The following is a 22067-nucleotide window of genomic DNA, read 5'->3' as shown; positions in this document are numbered from 1 at the left end:
GTTTTGCGGTTTTGTGTAGCGTTTTTGGTGTAGTAGATTTCATGTATTGTTACAGTAAAGCTGTTACTGAACAGCTACTGTAACAAAAAACGCCTGGCAAACCGCTCTGAAGTGCCGTTTTTCAGAGCGGTTTGCGGTTTTCCTATACTTAACATTGAGGCAGAAACGCATCCGCAATCCAAAATCTGCAGCAGCCCGGGAGTATGCGTTTCTGCAAAACGCCACCCGCTCTGGTGTGCACCAGCCCATTGAAATACATTACCCTAGCGGATCCGCACCCGCAAGCAGATCGCAAACCGCAGCGGAAACGCTCCGGTGTGCACTAGGCCATAGCGTCTGTTTGTCTGCCGCTTGAGGCCACGCCCTACCGGTTTCGTCAGGATGATTTATCAGGGGCTTGACGGCCAGCGGCAGACCCAGACGCTATAAGCTGTGTTGAATGCAAATCTCCTTAGAGCGCAGCTCCTATTCTCGCGATGTTTGCCATAGCGGTTACCTAGCAACCTATTTGTTACGCTGTACTGCTACGCTTTCTCCTTCACTTCTGTAAAGGAGACTAAGCACTACACCATATATTACCTTCAGCTTATATACTGCTACTTCTTCTCACTGGCATCACATCACTATAGTGCCGGCCGGTATCCTTTACTATGCATCCCGTCTCGTGTTGTATATAAGATGTTACTTAGTCCTATCCGAGCATGTCTGCTATTAGACTACAAATACAAGTAGCCCAGCTGATCCCCTACAAATTGCCTTAACCCATGTAGCGTGTCTACCCGTGATGGGATCTGTCACTGACCGCTAGGCCGGTCTGCGGGTGGGTCAGTCGATCAGCGTCAGAAATCCTCTTACACGGTCATTTGTTCATCACGAAGGGTAACCTGCGTTCGCAATTTGATGAACCGACTCGCGAAGGGAGCGTTCTGATACTAACCGAATCACCACACACGCATACAATGCAAAGATCTGCCACCAAGCGAGTTACACAGCCCGCTACTGTAATTATACTAGGACTTGGAGAACGCTCTATTAACCCCTTGCGGTATACAGGAATCTGGGTCAGATCTGACTATCTGAGCCGGATTCACGCATACGGGTTATAAATGTATACTTCTATTAAAGAATTGATGTGCAATCTTGCGCTAATCACACCAGGCTTGGTTGGGTGTCTGTTGCAAATACTAGCAGCTCCTTAATCCTGGCTGAAGGAATGGCAAAACTGAAAAACATATACAAAAAGGAGCGCTCCGTAGTGCATTAACGTTATTTATTCCTCAGATGCGCAAAAAATATAAAACACTTACAAGAAAACAATGAGATATAAGCATATCATGGGCGACAGCCCAGTCAGACAATCATGGGTGGCAACCTGTTCCTCCTCTGTGGCCTGCAGTGGATGGATGTCCCAGCTGGTGATGGACACTGGTGCTTTCCCTCTGATGCCCGTGTGCAGTGACTACACGACGCGTTTCGGCGTATCCACGCCTTTGTCAAGTGTGTCACTGCACTGCACACGAAGTTAATATATAGAGGTTTATGTGGGGCATGACCCGGATCTAAATGCGTGACCCTGTTGTCAGAACAATTGTTTAGGGGTTTGTTTAAAAGTTAACAGGTGTTCCTCTTATGGTAGTATTTAAAAGATACACATGGCTAAAAAGTAGATCTTTACCTTTAATTTTATGGCGCTGAGTTGTGAGCTGTCTAAATGATGAGCAGCGTAATTAATACTCACTAGCCGACCCGCAGCGTAGCATACGCCGCATAAGGGGGTAGAGGGCAGGAAGGGGGTATTGGGCACAGTGGCGGACCCCCCCCCCCCTCAACTGGGTCCCCCATGTGTGCTCCCCTCCAGCTTAAGCTCAGCAGGAACCCCCCCTCCCTCACCTGGGTCCCCCATGTGCACTCCCCCTCCAGCTTAAGCTCAGCAGGAACCCCCCCTCCCTCACCTGGGTCCCCCATGTGCGCTCCCCCTCCTGCTTAAGCTCAGCAGGAACCCCCTCCCTCACCTGGGTCCCCCATGTGCACTCCCCCTCCAGCTTAAGCTCAGCAGGAACCCCCCCTCACCTGGGTCCCCCATGTGCATTCTCCCTGCAGCTTAAGCTCAGCGGGAACCCCCCCTGCCTCACCTGTGTCCCCCATGTGCACTCCCCTCCTGCTTAAGCACAGTAGCAGCCGCCACTATTAGTAAGAGGCAGCGGGCGGGGATGCCTCACCTCTTCCGTGTTCCAGCGTGCGATCCACTGTTGTCACTTCCTGCAATGCTCCCCACTGTATTGGTGTAATTTGCCTTTTTAAAACAGAAGGAAATCTGCAATAATTCAGCTATAAGTGAACATTTCTAAATATGCAAATTATCCCTTTTCAACCTTAGTAATCCAAGCAAGCATCCAGAACCACTGGTGTATAGCAAGCTTATAGCTTTAAATTTTACACAGCTATATCAAACCCACATGTGACAGCCTGTTTCAGACTTTTGGTCCTCATCAGTACATAGCAGAGATTGATATGGCAGTATGAGATGGGGCTTGGACCAGTACAACAGAGTAACCAAGCAGCTCAGGGTGACCCAAACCACTCGGAATGTATAGGGGGATAAAAGGAACCAAAAAGACCTTCTACTAAAAAAAATCAAAGCTTGGTGTAATTTGGCTTCTTAAAACAGAAGAAAATCTGCAATAATTCAGCTATAAGTGAACATTTGTGGTTAGCCACAATGCACCGCTACTAAATATGCAAACTATTCCTTTTCACTCTTGGTAAGTCAAGCAAGCCTATGGGCCAGATTCACAAAGCGGTGCAAACTGTTTAGCACGGTTGTGCTAAACAGTTAGCACGTGAAGTGCCGTTCGCGGACTTTTGCGCGCACAAAGTGCCGCGATTTGTGTGATTGCGGTCTTTTGCGCGCGCAATTTGCCACAAATCGCGGTACTTTACACACGCAAAAGTCCGCGATTGCGGTCTTTTGCGAGATTCACAGCACTTTCCACGCACAAAAGTCCACAAATGGCACTTCACGTGCTAACTGTTTAGCACACCCATGCTTAACAGTTTGCACCATTTTGTGAATCAGACCCTATAGCTTTAAATTTTACACAGTCATATCAAAACCAAATGTGACAGCCTATTTCAGACTTTTAGTCCTCATCAGTTCACAGCAAAGATTGATATGGCTGTATGAGATAGGGCTTGGACCAGTACAACAGAGTAACCAAGCAGCTCAGGGTGACCCAAACTACTAAGAATGTATAGGGGGATAAAAGGGACCAAAAAGCCCTCCTACTAAAAAAAGCAAAGCTTGGTGTAATTTTCCTTCTTAAAATAGAAGCAAATCTGCAATAATTCAGCTATAAGTGAACATTTGTGGTTACCCACAATGCACTGCTACTGAATATGCAAATTATCCCTCTTTGCCCTTGGTTTGATATGACACTACTTCTTCTTCTTGCTTGGACCGGCCCTGGGGGCAGGGCACTACTTCTTCTTCTTGCTTGAAGGTTGAGGCACTTACTCTATTATATATATAGATTCCCCCTCCAGGCCGCCATGGATAGTGGGGGAATGATATAATTCGGCTTCCAGCGATTGCTGGAGGTCGAATTATTGTGTTTAAGCAACTTCGGCTCCGTCTTCTGACGGCGCTGACGTTACTCACTGAGCACCGCTATAGACTGATTCCCATTACAGTCTATGGCGGCACTCGTTGCGCCCAAATCTAGCAGTGCTGAAAAGCACTGCTCCACGACCGCTTTGCAGTATTGGTTTTTTGACCCTGCATAGTTTGACATGCGAAAGCAAATGCATATTTGCATGAGCATTGCCTCATGAATAGTCAATTAGGCCAGATTTGCAAAGCCAGACTTGCTAGGGTTAAGCCTCCTTTCCACAGACTGTTGATAGGCAGTGAAATGCCTCTCAAACTCTCTCAACTGCTCACTGCTGCCTAGTAACTGCTTGTTGCTGCCTGATAACTGCTTGTTGCTGCCTGATAACTGCTTGTTGCTGCCTGATAACTTCTTACCTGTGCCTGGTAACTGCTTGCTAAGCACACAGCTCAACAGTCCGTGGAAAGGAGGCATCAAACTTGGTCTTTGAGCACGCATAAATTTTCTCATGCAAAGTACTTCTTCTTCTTGCTGGAAGGTTGAGGCCCTTATTCAATTATGAATAGCCAATTAGGCCAGATTTGCAAACCCAGACTTGCTAGGGTTAGGCCTCCTTTCCACCGACTGTTGATAGGCAGTGAAATGCCTCTCAAACTCTCTCAACTGCTCACTGCTGCCTAGTAACTGCTCACTGCTGCCTAGTAACTGCTTGTTGCTGCCTGATAACTGCTTGTTGCTGCCTGATAACTTCTTACCTGTGCCTGGTAACTGCTTGCTGAGCACACAGCTCAACAGTCCGTGGAAAGGAGGCCTCAAACTTGGTCTTTGAGCACGCATAAATTTTCTCATGCAAAGTACTTCTTCTTCTTGCTGGACGGTTGAGGCACTTACTGAATTATATATATAGATGGCTGCGGGCAGGCTGGGAGTCCAACACGGAGGACGTCACTGATGACGTACCTTGTGTGACCCATTGGGCGGAGCTCGGCGGGCGTGGCTTAGCTTCTAGCCACGTGCGTCATAGCATTATGAATGGCCGGCGGACGACAGTGGGCGTGTTCATAGGCCCCGAAAGCGCATCCCTATAAGGACAAGGGGAGGAATCCCCCGTGAATTAGCCAGTCTTCCGTGTAGCGGAAACCAATCCGCTTACAACGTCAAGTTGCTAGGCGACTGAGCTGCACGAATCACGTGAGCCCAGCCGCATACCAATCCGTATGTGGCATTAGGTTGCTAGGTGACAATACTATATAAATCAAATGCGGACTACCGCATATCAAATATTGTATGTGTGTTTCTCAGGGCTGATTTCCCTGGTTGATGTGCGGATGACTATTCTAGTTGGCAAATGAGTTATGAGAGTGGAGGGATTATAGTATTGTTGCACATATTCCACATAAATAGGAAATGAATATAAATGAATTAGATTAAATGAATAGAGGATAATATAAAAATTGTAAATCATACAATGGAACAATAAACCTGCATTAAAACACGTAAAATCATATACCAAACATACAGTAAAATCGTCAACATTAAAATTTGTGCAAAAAACTCTCACTTTTGCACAATTCAAAGGATGCCCCTCCTTTTCTCCTATGGGGGAGGGTGGAACTTGACTGGGATGTGGATGAAGGTAAGGTATGATAGGGAAGGGGGAAGGGGGGAAAAAAGGAGGGGGGGGAAAGGGTTGGACAAAGGAAGGAAGAAGTTGATGGAAAGGAGGAAAATAATCCTCAGACTCCAGGGTGATATCAATGGAGGCGAGACAATCTATCAGATGAACCTTGCCACCTCGACCTCTTCATTTAGACCTCCAGGGGCCAAAGTGTTTAGCTTGAAAATCCAATAAGCCTCCCTCTCGCAAAGTCTCCTGAACCTTAACCCCGAGGGAAGCTCAGGTGCAATCCTTTCTAATCCTGTTACTATGAGGCTCTCGGTTGACTGCTTGTGATGGTGTAAAAAGTGGCGTGGTACACTATGGGCTTAAGGAGGACCAGAGACCAAGGTTGATTCCAGCAGAAGGAATTGAGAATGACTGTGTGGTAAGTGAACCACTGAGTCTGGAATCATCAACTCTACAAGATTTAGAGGACCTGCTGCATGAACAATGTGATGTAACAGATCCAGAAATATGGTTGGCTCCTTTTGAGCCATGGGCTATAAAACCAAGCAATTTTAAGCCAAGATCAGTATTTAATCCTGTCTATGCCAAAGGGCAACATATTAATAATTTTTATCAGGCCACTTGGTGCCAATTTAGGAATCTATGCAGTAACAACTCCAAGGAAGTTCGTAATAAGAAGAGCAACCTTAATCAAATAGAAAAGCAATCCCTCAATGCCCTGATGAAGAACAAAGATGTAGTGATAAGACAAGCGGACAAAGGGGGTGGGGTTGTGATATTAGATCATGACAAATATATGGCAGAAGGCCACAGACTATTAGGTGATCGTGACACATACAGAGAACTGAAAGAGGACCCTACAAATACATACCAGCAAGAATTAAGAATCATAATAAATAGAGCAAGCAATTCAGGAATCCTGACCAAGGAAAAAAAATTGTTCCTTATTAATAATCATCCACTAATACCATACTTTTATCATATTCCCAAGGTACACAAGTGTGAACTCAATCCGCCTGGACGACCGATTGTCGCAGGGATGGATGGCCTACTGTCCCCCCTTTCCGAGTATATAGATTACTTCTTGCAGCCAATTGTGACTAGAACTAAGGCATACACCCGTGACTCGAGTCATGTTCTGGAAACCTTGGAGGGCTTCAGATGGCAAGCTAGCTATAAGTGGGCATCCTTGGACGTTAGCTCTCTATATACCTGCATTCCGCACGAGAGAGGATTGGAGGCGGTTAATTACTTCCTAATGCAAGAGGGGAGTTTCAATTCACTACAGGCACAATTCATCCTCAAGCTTTTGGATTTTTCCTTATCGCACAATTACTTTACTTTTGGGGGCAAGTATTTCTTACAGACCTGTGGGACAGCTATGGGGGCGGGGTTTGCTCCAGGTTTTGTGAACCTCTATATGGCCTACTGGGAGGAGTTCTACATCTGGGGCCATCACCCCTTTGGAGCAAACCTCGCCCTCTATCTAAGATTTATAGATGATATTCTCATCGTGTGGGATGGGTCAGAAGAGTCATTTATCCAGTTTACAGAATACTGCAATCAAAACTCTTTTGGCCTTGAATTTACACATATCATTAGTGAAGACAAAATAGTATTCTTGGACTTGGAGCTGTCAAACGAAAGTGAGAAGAGCATCAAAACACGTACACACTTTAAACCCACTGCAGGCAATTCCTATTTACATAAGACCAGTTGCCATCATCCAAAATGGATCTCGAATATACCACGAAGTCAGTTCTGCAGATTGAGGCGGAACTGTACAAGTGATCTGGACTACCTTGAACAAGGAGAGTACCTCGCGAAAAAATTCTTGGAGAAAGGTTATGATAGGGATCAAGTGGAAACAGCTAAAAATGAATTCAAGGGAGGAAAAGAGGGGCGGCATGAGGTGCAAAATATGGACACAAACAAAAACAAAAATAAAAACAAAAATAACAATAGGATTGAACAAGAGGCTCTAGCACGGGGACCATGTTTTGTGACCAACTACAATACAAGAGCCCGTGAAATTGGAGGTATCATTAGATCAAATTGGCCACTACTCCTAAGAGACCCTATACTTGAACAAAGGCTTAATGGGAAGCCACAAACAAGGTTTAAGAAGGCAAAATCATTGAAAAATAAAATTGCGAAAAGCAATATTGGTACACATGATGATGGAAGGGCACATCCACCCCACCTCTGTGGTCTAACGGGCAATTACAAATGCGGGAAGGCACGATGCAAGTGTTGCAGATTTATAAATGATAAACACAAAGAAATCATTATACATGATGAGAGGATAAGTTTAAAGCAGTTCATAAACTGCAGTTCCACACATGTAGTTTACCTGCTCTCCTGCAATTGCCCCAAGTATTATGTCGGGAGAACGACAAGGCCACTGAGAGAGAGATTTGGGGAACATAGACGGGGCATCGAGGAGGGCTCAGAGGGACATAGTGTACCACGCCACTTTTTACACCATCACAAGCAGTCAACCGAGAGCCTCATAGTAACAGGATTAGAAAGGATTGCACCTGAGCTTCCCTCGGGGTTAAGGTTCAGGAGACTTTGCGAGAGGGAGGCTTATTGGATTTTCAAGCTAAACACTTTGGCCCCTGGAGGTCTAAATGAAGAGGTCGAGGTGGCAAGGTTCATCTGATAGATTGTCTCGCCTCCATTGATATCACCCTGGAGTCTGAGGATTATTTTCCTCCTTTCCATCAACTTCTTCCTTCCTTTGTCCAACCCTTCCCCCCCCCCCCTTTTTTCCCCCCCTTCCCCCTTCCCTATCATACCTTACCTTCATCCACATCCCAGTCAAGTTCCACCCTCCCCCATAGGAGAAAAGGAGGGGCATCCTTTGAATTGTGCAAAAGTGAGAGTTTTTTGCACAAATTTTAATGTTGACGATTTTACTGTATGTTTGGTATATGATTTTACGTGTTTTAATGCAGGTTTATTGTTCCATTGTATGATTTACAATTTTTATATTATCCTCTATTCATTTAATCTAATTCATTTATATTCATTTCCTATTTATGTGGAATATGTGCAACAACACTATAATCCCTCCACTCTCATAACTCATTTGCCAACTAGAATAGTCATCCGCACATCAACCAGGGAAATCAGCCCTGAGAAACACACATACAATATTTGATATGCGGTAGTCCGCATTTGATTTATATAGTATTGTCACCTAGCAACCTAATGCCACATACGGATTGGTATGCGGCTGGGCTCACGTGATTCGTGCAGCTCAGTCACCTAGCAACTTGACGTTGTAAGCGGATTGGTTTCCGCTACACAGAAGACTGGCTAATTCACGGGGGATTCCTCAACTTGTCCTTATAGGGATGCGCTTTCGGGGCCTATGAACACGCCCACTGTCGTCCGCCGGCCATTCATAATGCTATGACGCACGTGGCTAGAAGCTAAGCCACGCCCGCCGAGCTCCGCCCAATGGGTCACACAAGGTACGTCATCAGTGACATCCTCCGTGTTAGACTCCCAGCCTGCCCGCAGCCATGAGTATTATTTACGCTGCTCATCATTCAGACAGCTCACAACTCAGCGCCATAAAATTAAAGGTAAAGATCTACTTTTTAGCCATGTGTATCTTTTAAATACTACCATAAGAGGAACACCTGTTAACTTTTAAACAAACCCCTAAACAATTGTTCTGACAACAGGGTCACGCATTTAGATCCGGGTCATGCCCCACATAAACCTCTATATATTAACTTCGTGTGCAGTGCAGTGACACACTTGACAAAGGCGTGGATACGCCGAAATGCGTCGTGTAGTCACTGCACACGGGCATCAGAGGGAAAGCACCAGTGTCCATCACCAGCTGGGACATCCATCCACTGCAGGCCACAGAGGAGGAACAGGTTGCCACCCATGATTGTCTGACTGGGCTGTCGCCCATGATATGCTTATATCTCATTGTTTTCTTGTAAGTGTTTTATATTTTTTGCGCATCTGAGGAATAAATAACGTTAATGCACTACGGAGCGCTCCTTTTTGTATATGTACTTCTATTAAACACAGGGTAGCGAGTTCAGGAGAATAGGTACGATTGTGTATGTTCAGCAACAGGTCATAACCGCTAAACGATTTTTAAAACGTTTAATAACAAAAATGCATTACATACAGTTATATACACCTATTAACATATAAACACAGAGCTTAAAAATAAAACGGAATAAAATCTGAAAATTCTTACTTAGCTAGCTGAGCAGTCCATTTGAAGAATGAAGAAAAATAGTCCAGTTTAAAGGTAGGCATTCAGGTTAAAAGTCCTTTGTACACAACATGCGCCCGATTCTCCTTGAGCACATGTCTGGACTTCCCTGGTCGATGGAAATTGAAGAACTGAGGGAGGAGTTCCTCGCAAACACTTTTTACTGACCTGAGTTTTGGGGCAGTCACTACCTGGAAAGTAGGTGTGTTTAAGGCAGGGTTACCTCCTGGCAGTCAGGTTGCCACCCACACACTCAGAGCAAGGAATGTACCAATTATTAATAATTTGTGTAATTCCGCCCCAGATTGGTGCATCGCAAATCCGAGACTATATTCATAAGCAGCTTGCGACCCTCTATTAAACGAGTGTAAGGCTTGGTGGTGTATTCTCCACAGTCAGCATGCAACGCATGAGCTGGCGTGGAGGAGGTACACACACTAGCACCAGGAAACAGGCTATCCCTAGTGTAGTGGAGGGGAGGACTGACTCCAATAGTTGATTGTGGCGCACAGAGCCGGTGCAGATCTGACAGCCACAAACAATGCTTTCGTTATAACGTCTCAGCGCAAAGTAGCGCTGAGCGCATAAACCAGAACTGAGGAGATCAGGACAGGTAGACAGAATGAACGCTTGCTAGCTAGCGGCTACTTAGCGACAGCAAGCGTCCAAAACCAGACAGACTGGAATGAGGCAGCCAATGCGATGCGGCGATGGCGTGCCTCACAAAGACAGGACAGGACAGTCAGAAAATAGCAGGATTAAGATAGATGAACGTAACACAGATAAATATACAATAAGTATGTTTTCCTAGCGTATTACAATTACAGCTATCAATGAAACTATTTGTAACGTCTGACTAACATATGTATATATCGGCAATGAACCGATATATGACATAAGCAGGAACGCTGACTAACACTGGAGCAAAACAGGGAACAGGGCTCAGAAGGATTCGCTATCTCTTCGCAGAGATGAACGCAATCCACAAACGGTAACAGGACAGGATTCAGAAGGATTCGTTATCTCTTCGCAGAGATGAACGCAATCCACAAACAGTAACAGAACAGGATTCAGAAGGATTCGTTATCTCTTCGCAGAGATGAACGCAATCCACAAACGGTACCAGGAACAGGATAACTAGCTCAGCACGGGTGCTCACGGTACGCGCAAACTACCAAAACGTGCTGGAAAGCTGACTAACTGCACACAGGATATAAACAGTTTGTGTACGTATACATCAGCGACACTGATGTATTAACGTAACACAAATACAAGGAAAATAATAAACGTGCTGGTATGCATATATATTGGCAATGAACCAATATATGATGCAAAGACCAGCAAAGTATCTTTATAACAAGAAACACGATCGGGGGCTAAAGCGACAGCAAGACAGGCTTAAGCTGAAGCTATGAAAACCCAAGGAAACCCTGCAGGAAGCAGATCTTTATACTGAGGTCATCCAATGGGAGCAGACATGCAGATTCCCACACAGGTGAATGATAATCAGTCACAAGCTGACAGCAGGGAAAAACAGACAAAGCTATACAGCTTGCATGGAAATAGATCAGAACTGCCTGAGCTGCAGCACTACTTCCAGCAATAGCTGCTGCAGCAGCGATCATTACAGTACCCCCGCCTTTAAAAGTGGATTCCAGACGCTTTTCAAAACTGAAATTTCCAACAAAACAGTCTGACTGATAATTCATGATGACCGGGACAGCCCGGCAAGACCGAATTCCAGAATCAGTCCCCACAAGACTGGACCCATCAGAACCAGAACCTACAGAACCATGCCCATCAGTACTACAAGCCCCAGTGTGACACCCATCAGAACCATGATTTCCAGAAGAAAGCCCTCCGAAACTCCCTGAGCGATACCCACCGCCTTCCAGGAACAGTTCAGAAACGCCAAAGCCTTTGCAATGCCCACCGGTACTGTCTTTACCAACACAAAACCCACTGTTGAACCAGTCCAAGGCACCAGGACAAGTTTTCTCAGAGACCTCCCAGAACACCTTGAAGCTCCAAAGAGATCCCCATAGGTCAGAATGCCCCTTAGGCTCACATGGAGAACTATCAAGAACCCCTATGGAACCTAGGGCAATTCCCGAGTCAGGGCCACAAGGACAAACATCAATATCAGGGCTTTCAGGGACCAGAACCATCTCTGGGCATGCAGGCAGACTGGCAACATCAGAACATGTTCCCACTAAGGAAGCATCAGAGCACGCTAACACCTTAAACACACTTGGGCATTCTGGCACACAAAGAACATCTGGGCACACTGGCACAAGAGAAACCTCTGGGCATGTCAAGGAACTGTGAGCCTCAGGGTCAGCCAAGACAGGACCAAAACCAGGACTGGCCAAAAAAAAATCATCATGACTAGACTTTGCAACTACTGGATTTTTACACGAGAATGCTGGATCAGACTTAGATATCGCTGATTCCAGCAAAGTCAGTAACAAATCAGATTCAGGGGCACTAACAAGACAGGACAAATCTTCTGATGTATGCACTGAACCAGATAGGGACTCCACAACTACCTCTGGACTGGACAGAGACTCATTTAATACACTGGATTGGAGCTCATGAGGCGCTGCAGAACAAGTCAGTATTGCAGCAGCCCCCACTGGACTAGGCAAAACTGAGGAATTCCCTGGACAGAAAGGGGACTCTGGAACCTCTGCCACAGCGGCCAGAGAACCAGAATCTTTCAGGATACTCATCAGACCGGACTGAAATTCTGAGATTTGTATTATTTTGACCAGAGAATCAGAATTATCCATGTTACAGGGCAAGACTTCTGAAACATTCAGAGGACAGGGCTGGAGTTCCTCGGCTGTTACAACACTGGAGAGGGACTCAACAACATTGGTTAAATCAGACTGTGTACAGGGCAAGGTATCTGACACACTTGCTGACGAGGACAATATTTCAATGGCTTCTGCTTTGCTGGGCAGAAATTCATCAAGTTTTATTAGAGCAGACTGTAATTCCAGAACAGCTGCTAGACAAGTGAATATTACTGCAACACCAACTGAGGTAAGCAGTGCTTCAGCCTCCTCTGCTAGAGGGTTTAAAGTATCCAAAGTACTGGGTGAAGCATAAGACTCTGCGACCACAGCTTCACTGGACAGGATCACTGAACAGTCCATATTGCAGGGCAAAACCATGGAAGCACCTGCTGGACAGCATAATGATTCTGTGACCTGAGTTTCATTGGAGAGATCTACTGCACGATTCATGGTACAGGGCAAATTTATTGGAACATTTTCTGAACAAGGTAATAATTCTGCGATTTCAGGTTCACAGAGCAGATGCTCTGAGCTATTCACGAAACTAGAGCGAGGTGTAGAAACAGGAAGATCAAGACACAATGTTTGCGCATTCATTTGTAAAATTGGAAAATTCAGATGCTGGGGTTCTGAGGATTCTAGACAGGATTGCTGGGACTCGGAAACTGATGTAGTGCATCTATTGGCATCTGCTGGATCAGACAGGAGTTGAACTTTATTAACACAGGTAATTTCTGCAGAAGTGTTTGCAGAGACAGGCAAGATTTTTCTGGTGTCTGTTTCACTGAACAAAGAGTCATGAGTACTGGCTAGGCTGGACTCGGAAGTCAGCAGGTCCTCTGGATTCTCTGCTGAGAAATTTGTGCAGGGCAAAGTTAAGAAAGTATCAGTGGCTTCTGTTTTACTGGTAAGTAACACTGAGTTATCCATGGTACAGGGTGGAATTGCAGGAACTTCAACTTCACACAAAAAGAGCTCCGAATCACCTGCTGAATCAGCCAAAGGTGCTGAAGCAGGCGGGTCAGAACGCCAAATTTGCGAATTCGGAGTCACAAAAAAATCATCCAAAATCAGTTCCCACACATCAATCAATGGAGCCACAAAGTCATACTCACACACACCAGTTTTTATTAGGTTATAGGCAGACTTAATGCATGCATTCAATACCAATTCACTTTTTGCACTGTAAAATTGACAAAATGAACTTGAATCATTCTTCCATTCATTGACCAGAGCTTCCATCTCTCCTTTCTCAAATGGAGGATTCCAAGCATACTTAACAGGCAGATCATGGTTTGCAGATATGATTGTAGCAGGGACATATATTGGGTTAATTAGCAGGTGATTGGCAGATTCCTTATTCCTAAGAATCTCCAATACCTGTAGCAAGTGCTGAACTGTAGTGTATGCAAACTTTCCTTGCTTTACAAATAAGTTGATTTGTTCAATACTCTGTAATATCTCCTCATAATCATACTCAGATAATTCTTTTAAACAAAAATCTTTATTTTCCCTAGCCAGGGAGGAAAGTTCATTAGTAGTTTCATAAGTCCATTTAACTCCCCTGAAAGACAATTGCATTTCATTATCTGTTAATGGCAGAATCTCATTATAGGTCTCAGTCGCTAAGGATAACGATTCTGCAGATTGGACACGTTTCTTAGAACGTTTGCGTTTTGCCTTTGACCTTGCGGTTTTTGGTGATTTATTCAAAGCTGCAGGAAAATTATCAGTAACACTTTCTGCTTGCTGCTCATTCTTGCAAGCAATTGACGGAGCAGCTGATTGGCCTGCTGCCAGGAGTTCATTAAGAGGAAAAGGCAATGGATCTATGCGCAACCAGTTATGGATCACAAACGCTAGAAATTCCAGCGGTCTATCTTTCAAATCGGAATGATTGAGAACATCAAATGCCCACTGGAATAATTCCCCTTTAAACAAAATATAACTTAGTTGGAGTGCCCAGGTTGAAACAGGAGTCGCTTGGAGATCAGGATTGGTCAGGAACCTGGCACATTCAGAGAAAAACTCATTTTCTGTTTCAGAGCTAAGTTCTTCAAATTTCCTAAAGGAACAGGAACCATAATTAACAGTGTCATACTTTCTGGGAATCCCCCCCACAATGGGGATTGGTAATGGGGTTTTCATAATGTAAGGCTTGGTGGTGTATTCTCCACAGTCAGCATGCAACGCATGAGCTGGCGTGGAGGAGGTACACACACTAGCACCAGGAAACAGGCTATCCCTAGTGTAGTGGAGGGGAGGACTGACTCCAATAGGAGATTGTGGCGCACAGAGCCGGTGCAGATCTGACAGCCACAAACAATGCTTTCGTTATAACGTCTCAGCGCAAAGTAGCGCTGAGCGCATAAACCAGAACTGAGGAGATCAGGACAGGTAGACAGAATGAACACTTGCTAGCTAGCGGCTACTTAGCGACAGCAAGCGTCCAAAACCAGACAGACTGGAATGAGGCAGCCAATGCGATGCGGCGATGGCGTGCCTCACAAAGACAGGACAGGACAGTCAGAAAATAGCAGGATTAAGATAGATGAACGTAACACAGATAAATATACAATAAGTATGTTTTCCTAGCGTATTACAATTACAGCTATCAATGAAACTATTTGTAACGTCTGACTAACATATGTATATATCGGCAATGAACCGATATATGACATAAGCAGGAACGCTGACTAACACTGGAGCAAAACAGGGAACAGGGCTCAGAAGGATTCGCTATCTCTTCGCAGAGATGAACGCAATCCACAAACGGTAACAGGACAGGATTCAGAAGGATTCGTTATCTCTTCGCAGAGATGAACGCAATCCACAAACAGTAACAGAACAGGATTCAGAAGGATTCGTTATCTCTTCGCAGAGATGAACGCAATCCACAAACGGTACCAGGAACAGGATAACTAGCTCAGCACGGGTGCTCACGGTACGCGCAAACTACCAAAACGTGCTGGAAAGCTGACTAACTGCACACAGGATATAAACAGTTTGTGTACGTATACATCAGCGACACTGATGTATTAACGTAACACAAATACAAGGAAAATAATAAACGTGCTGGTATGCATATATATTGGCAATGAACCAATATATGATGCAAAGACCAGCAAAGTATCTTTATAACAAGAAACACGATCGGGGGCTAAAGCGACAGCAAGACAGGCTTAAGCTGAAGCTATGAAAACCCAAGGAAACCCTGCAGGAAGCAGATCTTTATACTGAGGTCATCCAATGGGAGCAGACATGCAGATTCCCACACAGGTGAATGATAATCAGTCACAAGCTGACAGCAGGGAAAAACAGACAAAGCTATACAGCTTGCATGGAAATAGATCAGAACTGCCTGAGCTGCAGCACTACTTCCAGCAATAGCTGCTGCAGCAGCGATCATTACAACGAGGCTATACACGCCTAGTCTATCGCATTCACTCTACACAGGCCGGATAAAGTGGTTTCTCTATTGATTCCTGATAGCTAGAGAATGATAATTCATGTGAATTATAGAACTGTTTCCTAGGTATCAGGAAATGTAATTTTTGTCTTGCTGTGCCAAACCTATTTTGAATTATTAATTAATTAACGTTCCCTTTGTTTGAGGTTATGAGTTTGGAGGGAAATTTGAATCTCAACCAGTTTGAGCTGGTTTGGTGGAGATGAGCTGTGTGGCCAAATGGCTTCTCGGCAGGGGAGTTAGCCACTTGTTAAATTCTTTCCTGACCTGAACAGGATGTGGGGGAAGGTTACTGTACTCTCTGCAATGCTCTCAGAAGAAGAGCAAAAGAAAGGTATTTGTTATTCTACCCAGGGCTGACAGTAACTGTGCGGGGCCATACGAAAATCGTTGGCGTTTACGCGCATGACTTTCCGTAATGTTCGTCACATCTCTCCCCTACCAGTCGGACGCACAGAGTGGGTCTGCCATACCCGCTCTACGCACCGCTTAGCTACTGAACGGGTTCTCGACATCTTATCTGACTGCCCGTTAGACAACTCACCAGAAGCATAAGGCCTTATGGTCCGGTGTGTCCCAGTGTCCGCTTTGCGGACGGTGCGATGCACACCAACAGGCTTACCTCTAATGGCCTGGCTGGGTTTGCGTAGCGCTTCCTGTAAGGGAGAGAGTCGTTGGCTGACATCCGGGTCACTTCCTGACTCTCGGGTGTCAGCCTGCGAATCTGGAAGCAGCGTGGCATACCCCTGCTCTAACTGACTACACCATGGCATAACATTTGGGTCAGCACAACCTAGGTGGACATTAGAGAACATTTTAAAAACCGAATTAGCCTCCACCTGGGTGGCGAGGCTTGCCCCTTCTCCAGGAAGGCTAGAAGGTGGACCTCTGGGCAGTTTTGCACTGGGTTGCTTCTGCAAGGGGAAGACATGCAAGGGTGAGACAGGGAAGGCACGGCCTGTCTCCACCAGCTGTTTGTTAACAGCAGGCAATGGTGGAGCACTCTGGCTGTCATAGCAGGAGGGGAGGTCTAGGCCCCCAGCTGCCTGCTCTGATACCTGGCCTGCTTCCACTGCCCTGCACGGATATGACCCAGGCAAAACAAGACTGTTACCCCTTAGATTAGAGACTGTCACATTTAAACATACTTCATTTTTAGCACTGTGAGATTCAGCATGAAAGCTATTGGCAACATCTGGTACAACATTAACATCACAGTTTCGTTCATTTTTCACATCATGTACACAGGTATCTGGAACAACAGTGACAGGTTTAGAATCAGACAAACCGTGATTAGACAGCTGTCCATTAGAAACAGGTACCGCTTCCTTGCCTCCTTCCCTAGGAGGGCTAGGTATCATTACCCTGGCTGCCTCCCTCTGTACCACCCCAAGCTTGTACAGTACCTGAGTGGGTCCAGACTGGCAATCCGGGGTGTTGATCACAGGTTCATAAAAGGATCGTAGGGTGCCAAGATCGGTGCCCAACAGCACAGGCACTGGGATGTCATCTGTCACCCCCACAACTTTTGACTGGCGGCCTCTTCCCCAATCGAGAACAACACGAGCTTTGGCGATGCGTGCGTGTGTGCCACCAACTCCCACAAGTGTGACACGCTCATTAGGCAGGAAATTCTCCCTGGCTACAAGATGAGAGCGAACCAAGGTAAGCTCTGCGCCTGTGTCGCGGAAACCAACAGCGATCTGGTCGTTAACTTCCACGACTTGATGATTTCCAGAAAGTTGAGGATGTGCTGCTCCCATGACGAGGTAGGCGTGTGCAGTAGAGGGTGCGCTAGCCACTTCTGCGCTAGGCTCTGGAGACGGCGTCCTCACCTCGGGGCAGGCAGACTTGAGGTGTCCTCGCTGTCCACAGTGGTAACACTTTGGAACATATGTGGCATCAGGTGAATGAGTAGCAGGTGCAGCATCCGGCCTCTGTGGCTGTGGGACCCGATTCCCACGGTTAGCAGGGGGAGGAGAGCTGGGTTGCATAGGTCTCCCCCCTTTCCAGCTCTGAGCTGGAGGTTTGCGGCTGTCCGGCACACGGGTGGCCACAAAAGTGTCTGCAAGTTCTGCGGCAGCTTTGGCGGATTCAGGCTTCCGCTCCAAGACAAACTGCCGGACATCTGGAGTGCCGCAGTTCAGCAACTGCTCCTGCACGATGAGGTCCTCCAGACCTTGGTGAGAGTCTTTTTTGAGGCCCTGCGACCATTGCCTGAACACGGTCAGCAGGCGACTCTCCAGGTCAGTGTAAGAGTCGGTGTGGCCTTTCTGCAGGGAGCGAAACTTTTTGCGATAGACCTCTGGGGTCAGCTGGTATTTGGCGATAATTGCAGCTTTTATCGCCTCATAGTCATTGTCTTTCTCAGCGGGTAAGTCCACAAACGCCTCAAGCGCTTTGTCCCGCAAGTTGGGTGTCAGATATCTCGCCCACTGCTCCTGGGGCAGATGATGCTGACGACAAGTCTTTTCAAAGGAGTGTAAATAAGTGTCCAGGTCGGTTCCCTTCTCCATTTCTTGGAATTTAAACTTTGAAGTCCCAAACGGGCCTGCTGTGGGCCGGGATTCCGGAGCACTTTGCGAGGGATTTTGGCCTTGTGTTCGCAGTTTGGCCATTTCAAGGTCGTGTCGGCGGGCGGATTCTCTCTCTGCCGCCTCTTTCGCGGCAAGCCACCGGCGCTCTGCACGGCCCGCTTCCCGTTCCGCCTGGCGTTCTGAGGCTTCCCTTTCCGCCTGGCGCTGGCGTTCTGCACGGTCAGCATTTTCTCTGACAATCTGCATGTACAGCTCAGGATTTGTCTCCAACAGCCTTTGTAATGCAGGTTGCGTTCCAGCATCAGGAACACAGAACAGGTTGGCATGGGCGGGCTCCTGCCGGCCACCATGCTCCTCAGCAGTTACAGCGACCGGTTCAGACGTGGTCCCGTTTTCCTCTGGGTCTGGAAGTGGGTTGCTTTGCTCCAACCGCTCACTTCCCTCTGCTCCAGTTACAGCACCGTCTGAACCAGGAGTGTGCTCTCCCAGCTTCTGCTCCGGCTGGGTATTCAGTCGCAATAAGTCGTCGATCAATTGCGCTTTCTTTTTTCTATAAGTTATAATGCCTCTTTCCTCACACAAGTTTACTAGGTCTGCCACTGACATTTTCTTGTATCTTGCTACAGCCATTTTTGCCAAATAAAAGATAGGATAGGAAAAGAGATTGGGGAGGGGAACTCTGTGCTACACGTTTAGCCTATATAAATGGTAATGCACCGGTTATCGACCACAGATTTTTGATCTGTACTGGCAGGTTAATCAAATAACGTTGCCGTTGATGTTCTGAACATACACAAATCCCACCGCTGCCACCAATGTCACTGACCGCTAGGCCGGTCTGCGGGTGGGTCAGTCGATCAGCGTCAGAAATCCTCTTACACGGTCATTTGTTCATCACGAAGGGTAACCTGCGTTCGCAATTTGATGAACCGACTCGCGAAGGGAGCGTTCTGATACCAACCGAATCACCACACACACATACAATTCAAAGATCTGCCACCAAGCGAGTTACACAGCCCGCTACTGTAATTATACTAGGACTTGGAGAACGCTCTATTAACCCCTTGCGGTATACAGGAATCTGGGTCAGATCTGACTATCTGAGCCGGATTCACGCATACGGGTTATAAATGTATACTTCTATTAAACACAGGGTAGCGAGTTCAGGAGAATAGGTACGATTGTGTATGTTCAGCAACAGGTCATAACCGCTAAACGATTTTTAAAACGTTTAATAACAAAAATGCATTACATACAGTTATATACACCTATTAACATATAAACACAGAGCTTAAAAATAAAACGGAATAAAATCTGAAAATTCTTACTTAGCTAGCTGAGCAGTCCATTTGAAGAATGAAGAAAAATAGTCCAGTTTACAGGTAGGCATTCAGGATAAAAGTCCTTTGTACACAACATGCGCCCGGTTCTCCTTGAGCACATGTCTGGACTTCCCTGGTCGATGGAAATTGAAGAACTGAGGGAGGAGTTCCTCGCAAACACTTTTTACTGACCTGAGTTTTGGGGCGGTCACTACCTGGAAAGTAGGTGTGTTTAAGGCAGGGTTACCTCCTGGCAGTCAGGTTGCCACCCACAGACTCAGAGCAAGGAATGTACCAATTATTAATAATTTGTGTAATTCCGCCCCAGATTGGTGCATCGCAAATCCGAGACTATATTCATAAGCAGCTTGCGGCCCTCTATTAAACGAGGCTATACACGTCTAGTCTATCGCATTCGCTCTACGCAGGCCGGATAAAGTGGTTTCTCTATTGATTCCTGATAGCTAGAGAATGATAATTCATGTGAATTATAGAACTGTTTCCTAGGTATCAGGAAATGTAATTTTTGTCTTGCTGTGCCAAACCTATTTTGAATTATTAATTAATTAACGTTCCCTTTGTTTGAGGTTATGAGTTTGGAGGGAAATTTGAATCTCAACCAGTTTGAGCTGGTTTGGTGGAGATGAGCTGTGTGGCCAAAAGGCTTCTCGGCAGGGGAGTTAGCCACTTGTTAAATTCTTTCCTGACCTGAACAGGATGTGGGGGAAGGTTACTGTACTCTCTGCAATGCTCTCAGAAGAAGAGCAAAAGAAAGGTATTTGTTATTCTACCCAGGGCTGACAGTAACTGTGCGGGGCCATCCGAAAATCGTTGGCGTTTACACGCACTACTTTCCGTAATGTTCATCACAGGATCCTGTAGGCTGATCGTGTGATATGCAGCCGCACACACATTCTGGACAAGCTGGTGCTTTCATATGTGAGTCCTGAGGTCCACCCAGTTTACCCTCCTCTCCCCACCTACATGTTTCAGCCAGTCACTGGATTTACTCAATGAACTGGGGGGGGGGGAGGGTGGGAAGGCATGTATCTGTACCTGGCTGGCACGTCTGACAGGTGCTTTGAGCTGATACTGTCAGCTGGTGCTTTGCCCCAACTCCCTGGTGCCTTCATGGTGTGTCTCTGGCACCTCTGCTGGCAGAGAAAAACTCAGGCACAGAGTAGTGGCTGCCAATGCAAGGAAGCGAGTGAAGTGCCAATGCAAAGCAGCCTGCCAATGTATCTGATGTAAAGTTTGTGGGTGATAGTTGGATGATGATCAGGTACTAGTTACTTGATCACTGACTGACTAAGGTAACTCCTGGCTGATCGTGGGGAGCGTGTATGAGGATGCTAGTGGCAGACATCGACAGGTAAAGTATTAATGCACCGGCCGTGTTTTACACTGGGGAGGGGGGGGGGGGGTAGTGCCAGGGGTTCCCTTGTGTTCATCGCTAGTACTGGTATCGCACGTTATTACCGCGCACTCTATCGAGTGTGCCGGTCCTGCATTATCTATACAGATCGGGCATGCTGTTGGCGGCACCGATTTTCAGATGTATGGACGCCTTAACAGTAGTACATCTTGTGTCCAGGTGCCCTGTTCCCTGGAGTCTTTTTTATGCTGGCTGATTGAATGTTGGGGGGTTAAAAATATTGGCCTGAACTGTATTTATACCGTTCTGTTTGTATTATCTGTGCTTCTAGATTTGGGATCTCTGAAATCCGGCTTGCACCTAGGACAGTCTGCTTTCAGCTCTTCATCCCAGAGTTCTCCCGTGATCTCACCAAGACCACCTCCTGCTCTTCAGCCAATCCATGGCAGAACAGACTGGCTAGCGAAATACAGAGGGCGCAGGTAGCAAAGGAGCACTTTCTCTGGCAGTGCCCAGGAACTATTATGTCACATTGCATATTTCATCTATCTACAACACAAAACATCATTTCATTGCCAGCACATGTAAAAATGCCATAAAAGCACCTGAATGAAGGAGTTCACAGGGAATGAATTCCGAGATGGGCAAACGGCATATAAATATTAGTGTAAGCAATAGTGCAGGAAGCAGTCCTATAGGTGTCCATTATAAAAATACTTTATTGCAATCTATTTTGTAAGCCTATTATAGATTTTTTTTTTTTTTTTTTTTTTTTTGTAACCATGCCCATTCAGACATTCTATCAAACGTTACAACATCTATGAAGATTTATCAAGCAAGAGAAGTTTAATTCAGATGTTATATATTATTGATCATATTATTTAATAATTGTTAAAATCAACAATCTGGAAAAATTGTATACTGACACATTTGGAATCAATTCTGAAGCATGTCGGGTGTTTTGACTATGACAAGTTATAGAATTGCTTCTCTTCTTGGCTAGTGTGAACTAACCTCCAGAAAAGATTTTATTTAGTTTTTTTTCTTGTGCTACATCTAACCTGGAACCTCCATGA

General features: G+C 45.9%; 1 protein-coding gene across 1 annotated transcript in view; it reads left to right on the top strand.

The window, feature by feature from the left end:
- Positions 1–21689, top strand: part of LOC137570658 (serine/threonine-protein kinase ICK-like) — a 97839-nt gene extending 76150 nt beyond the window's left edge. Inside the window, exon 6 of the mRNA XM_068279362.1 lies at positions 21323–21689. Within this exon, the coding sequence (XP_068135463.1) occupies positions 21323–21477 (155 nt within the window). The 3' untranslated portion in view covers positions 21478–21689. The remainder of the gene's footprint in view (positions 1–21322) is intronic.
- Positions 21690–22067: the final 378 nt, after the last annotated feature.

The sequence above is a fragment of the Hyperolius riggenbachi genome, chromosome 4, assembly GCF_040937935.1.
Source record: "Hyperolius riggenbachi isolate aHypRig1 chromosome 4, aHypRig1.pri, whole genome shotgun sequence".
Classification (NCBI taxonomy): domain Eukaryota; kingdom Metazoa; phylum Chordata; class Amphibia; order Anura; family Hyperoliidae; genus Hyperolius; species Hyperolius riggenbachi.
The sequence above is the reverse complement of the archived record's forward strand: the minus strand, read 5'-3'. Positions and strand labels throughout refer to the sequence as shown.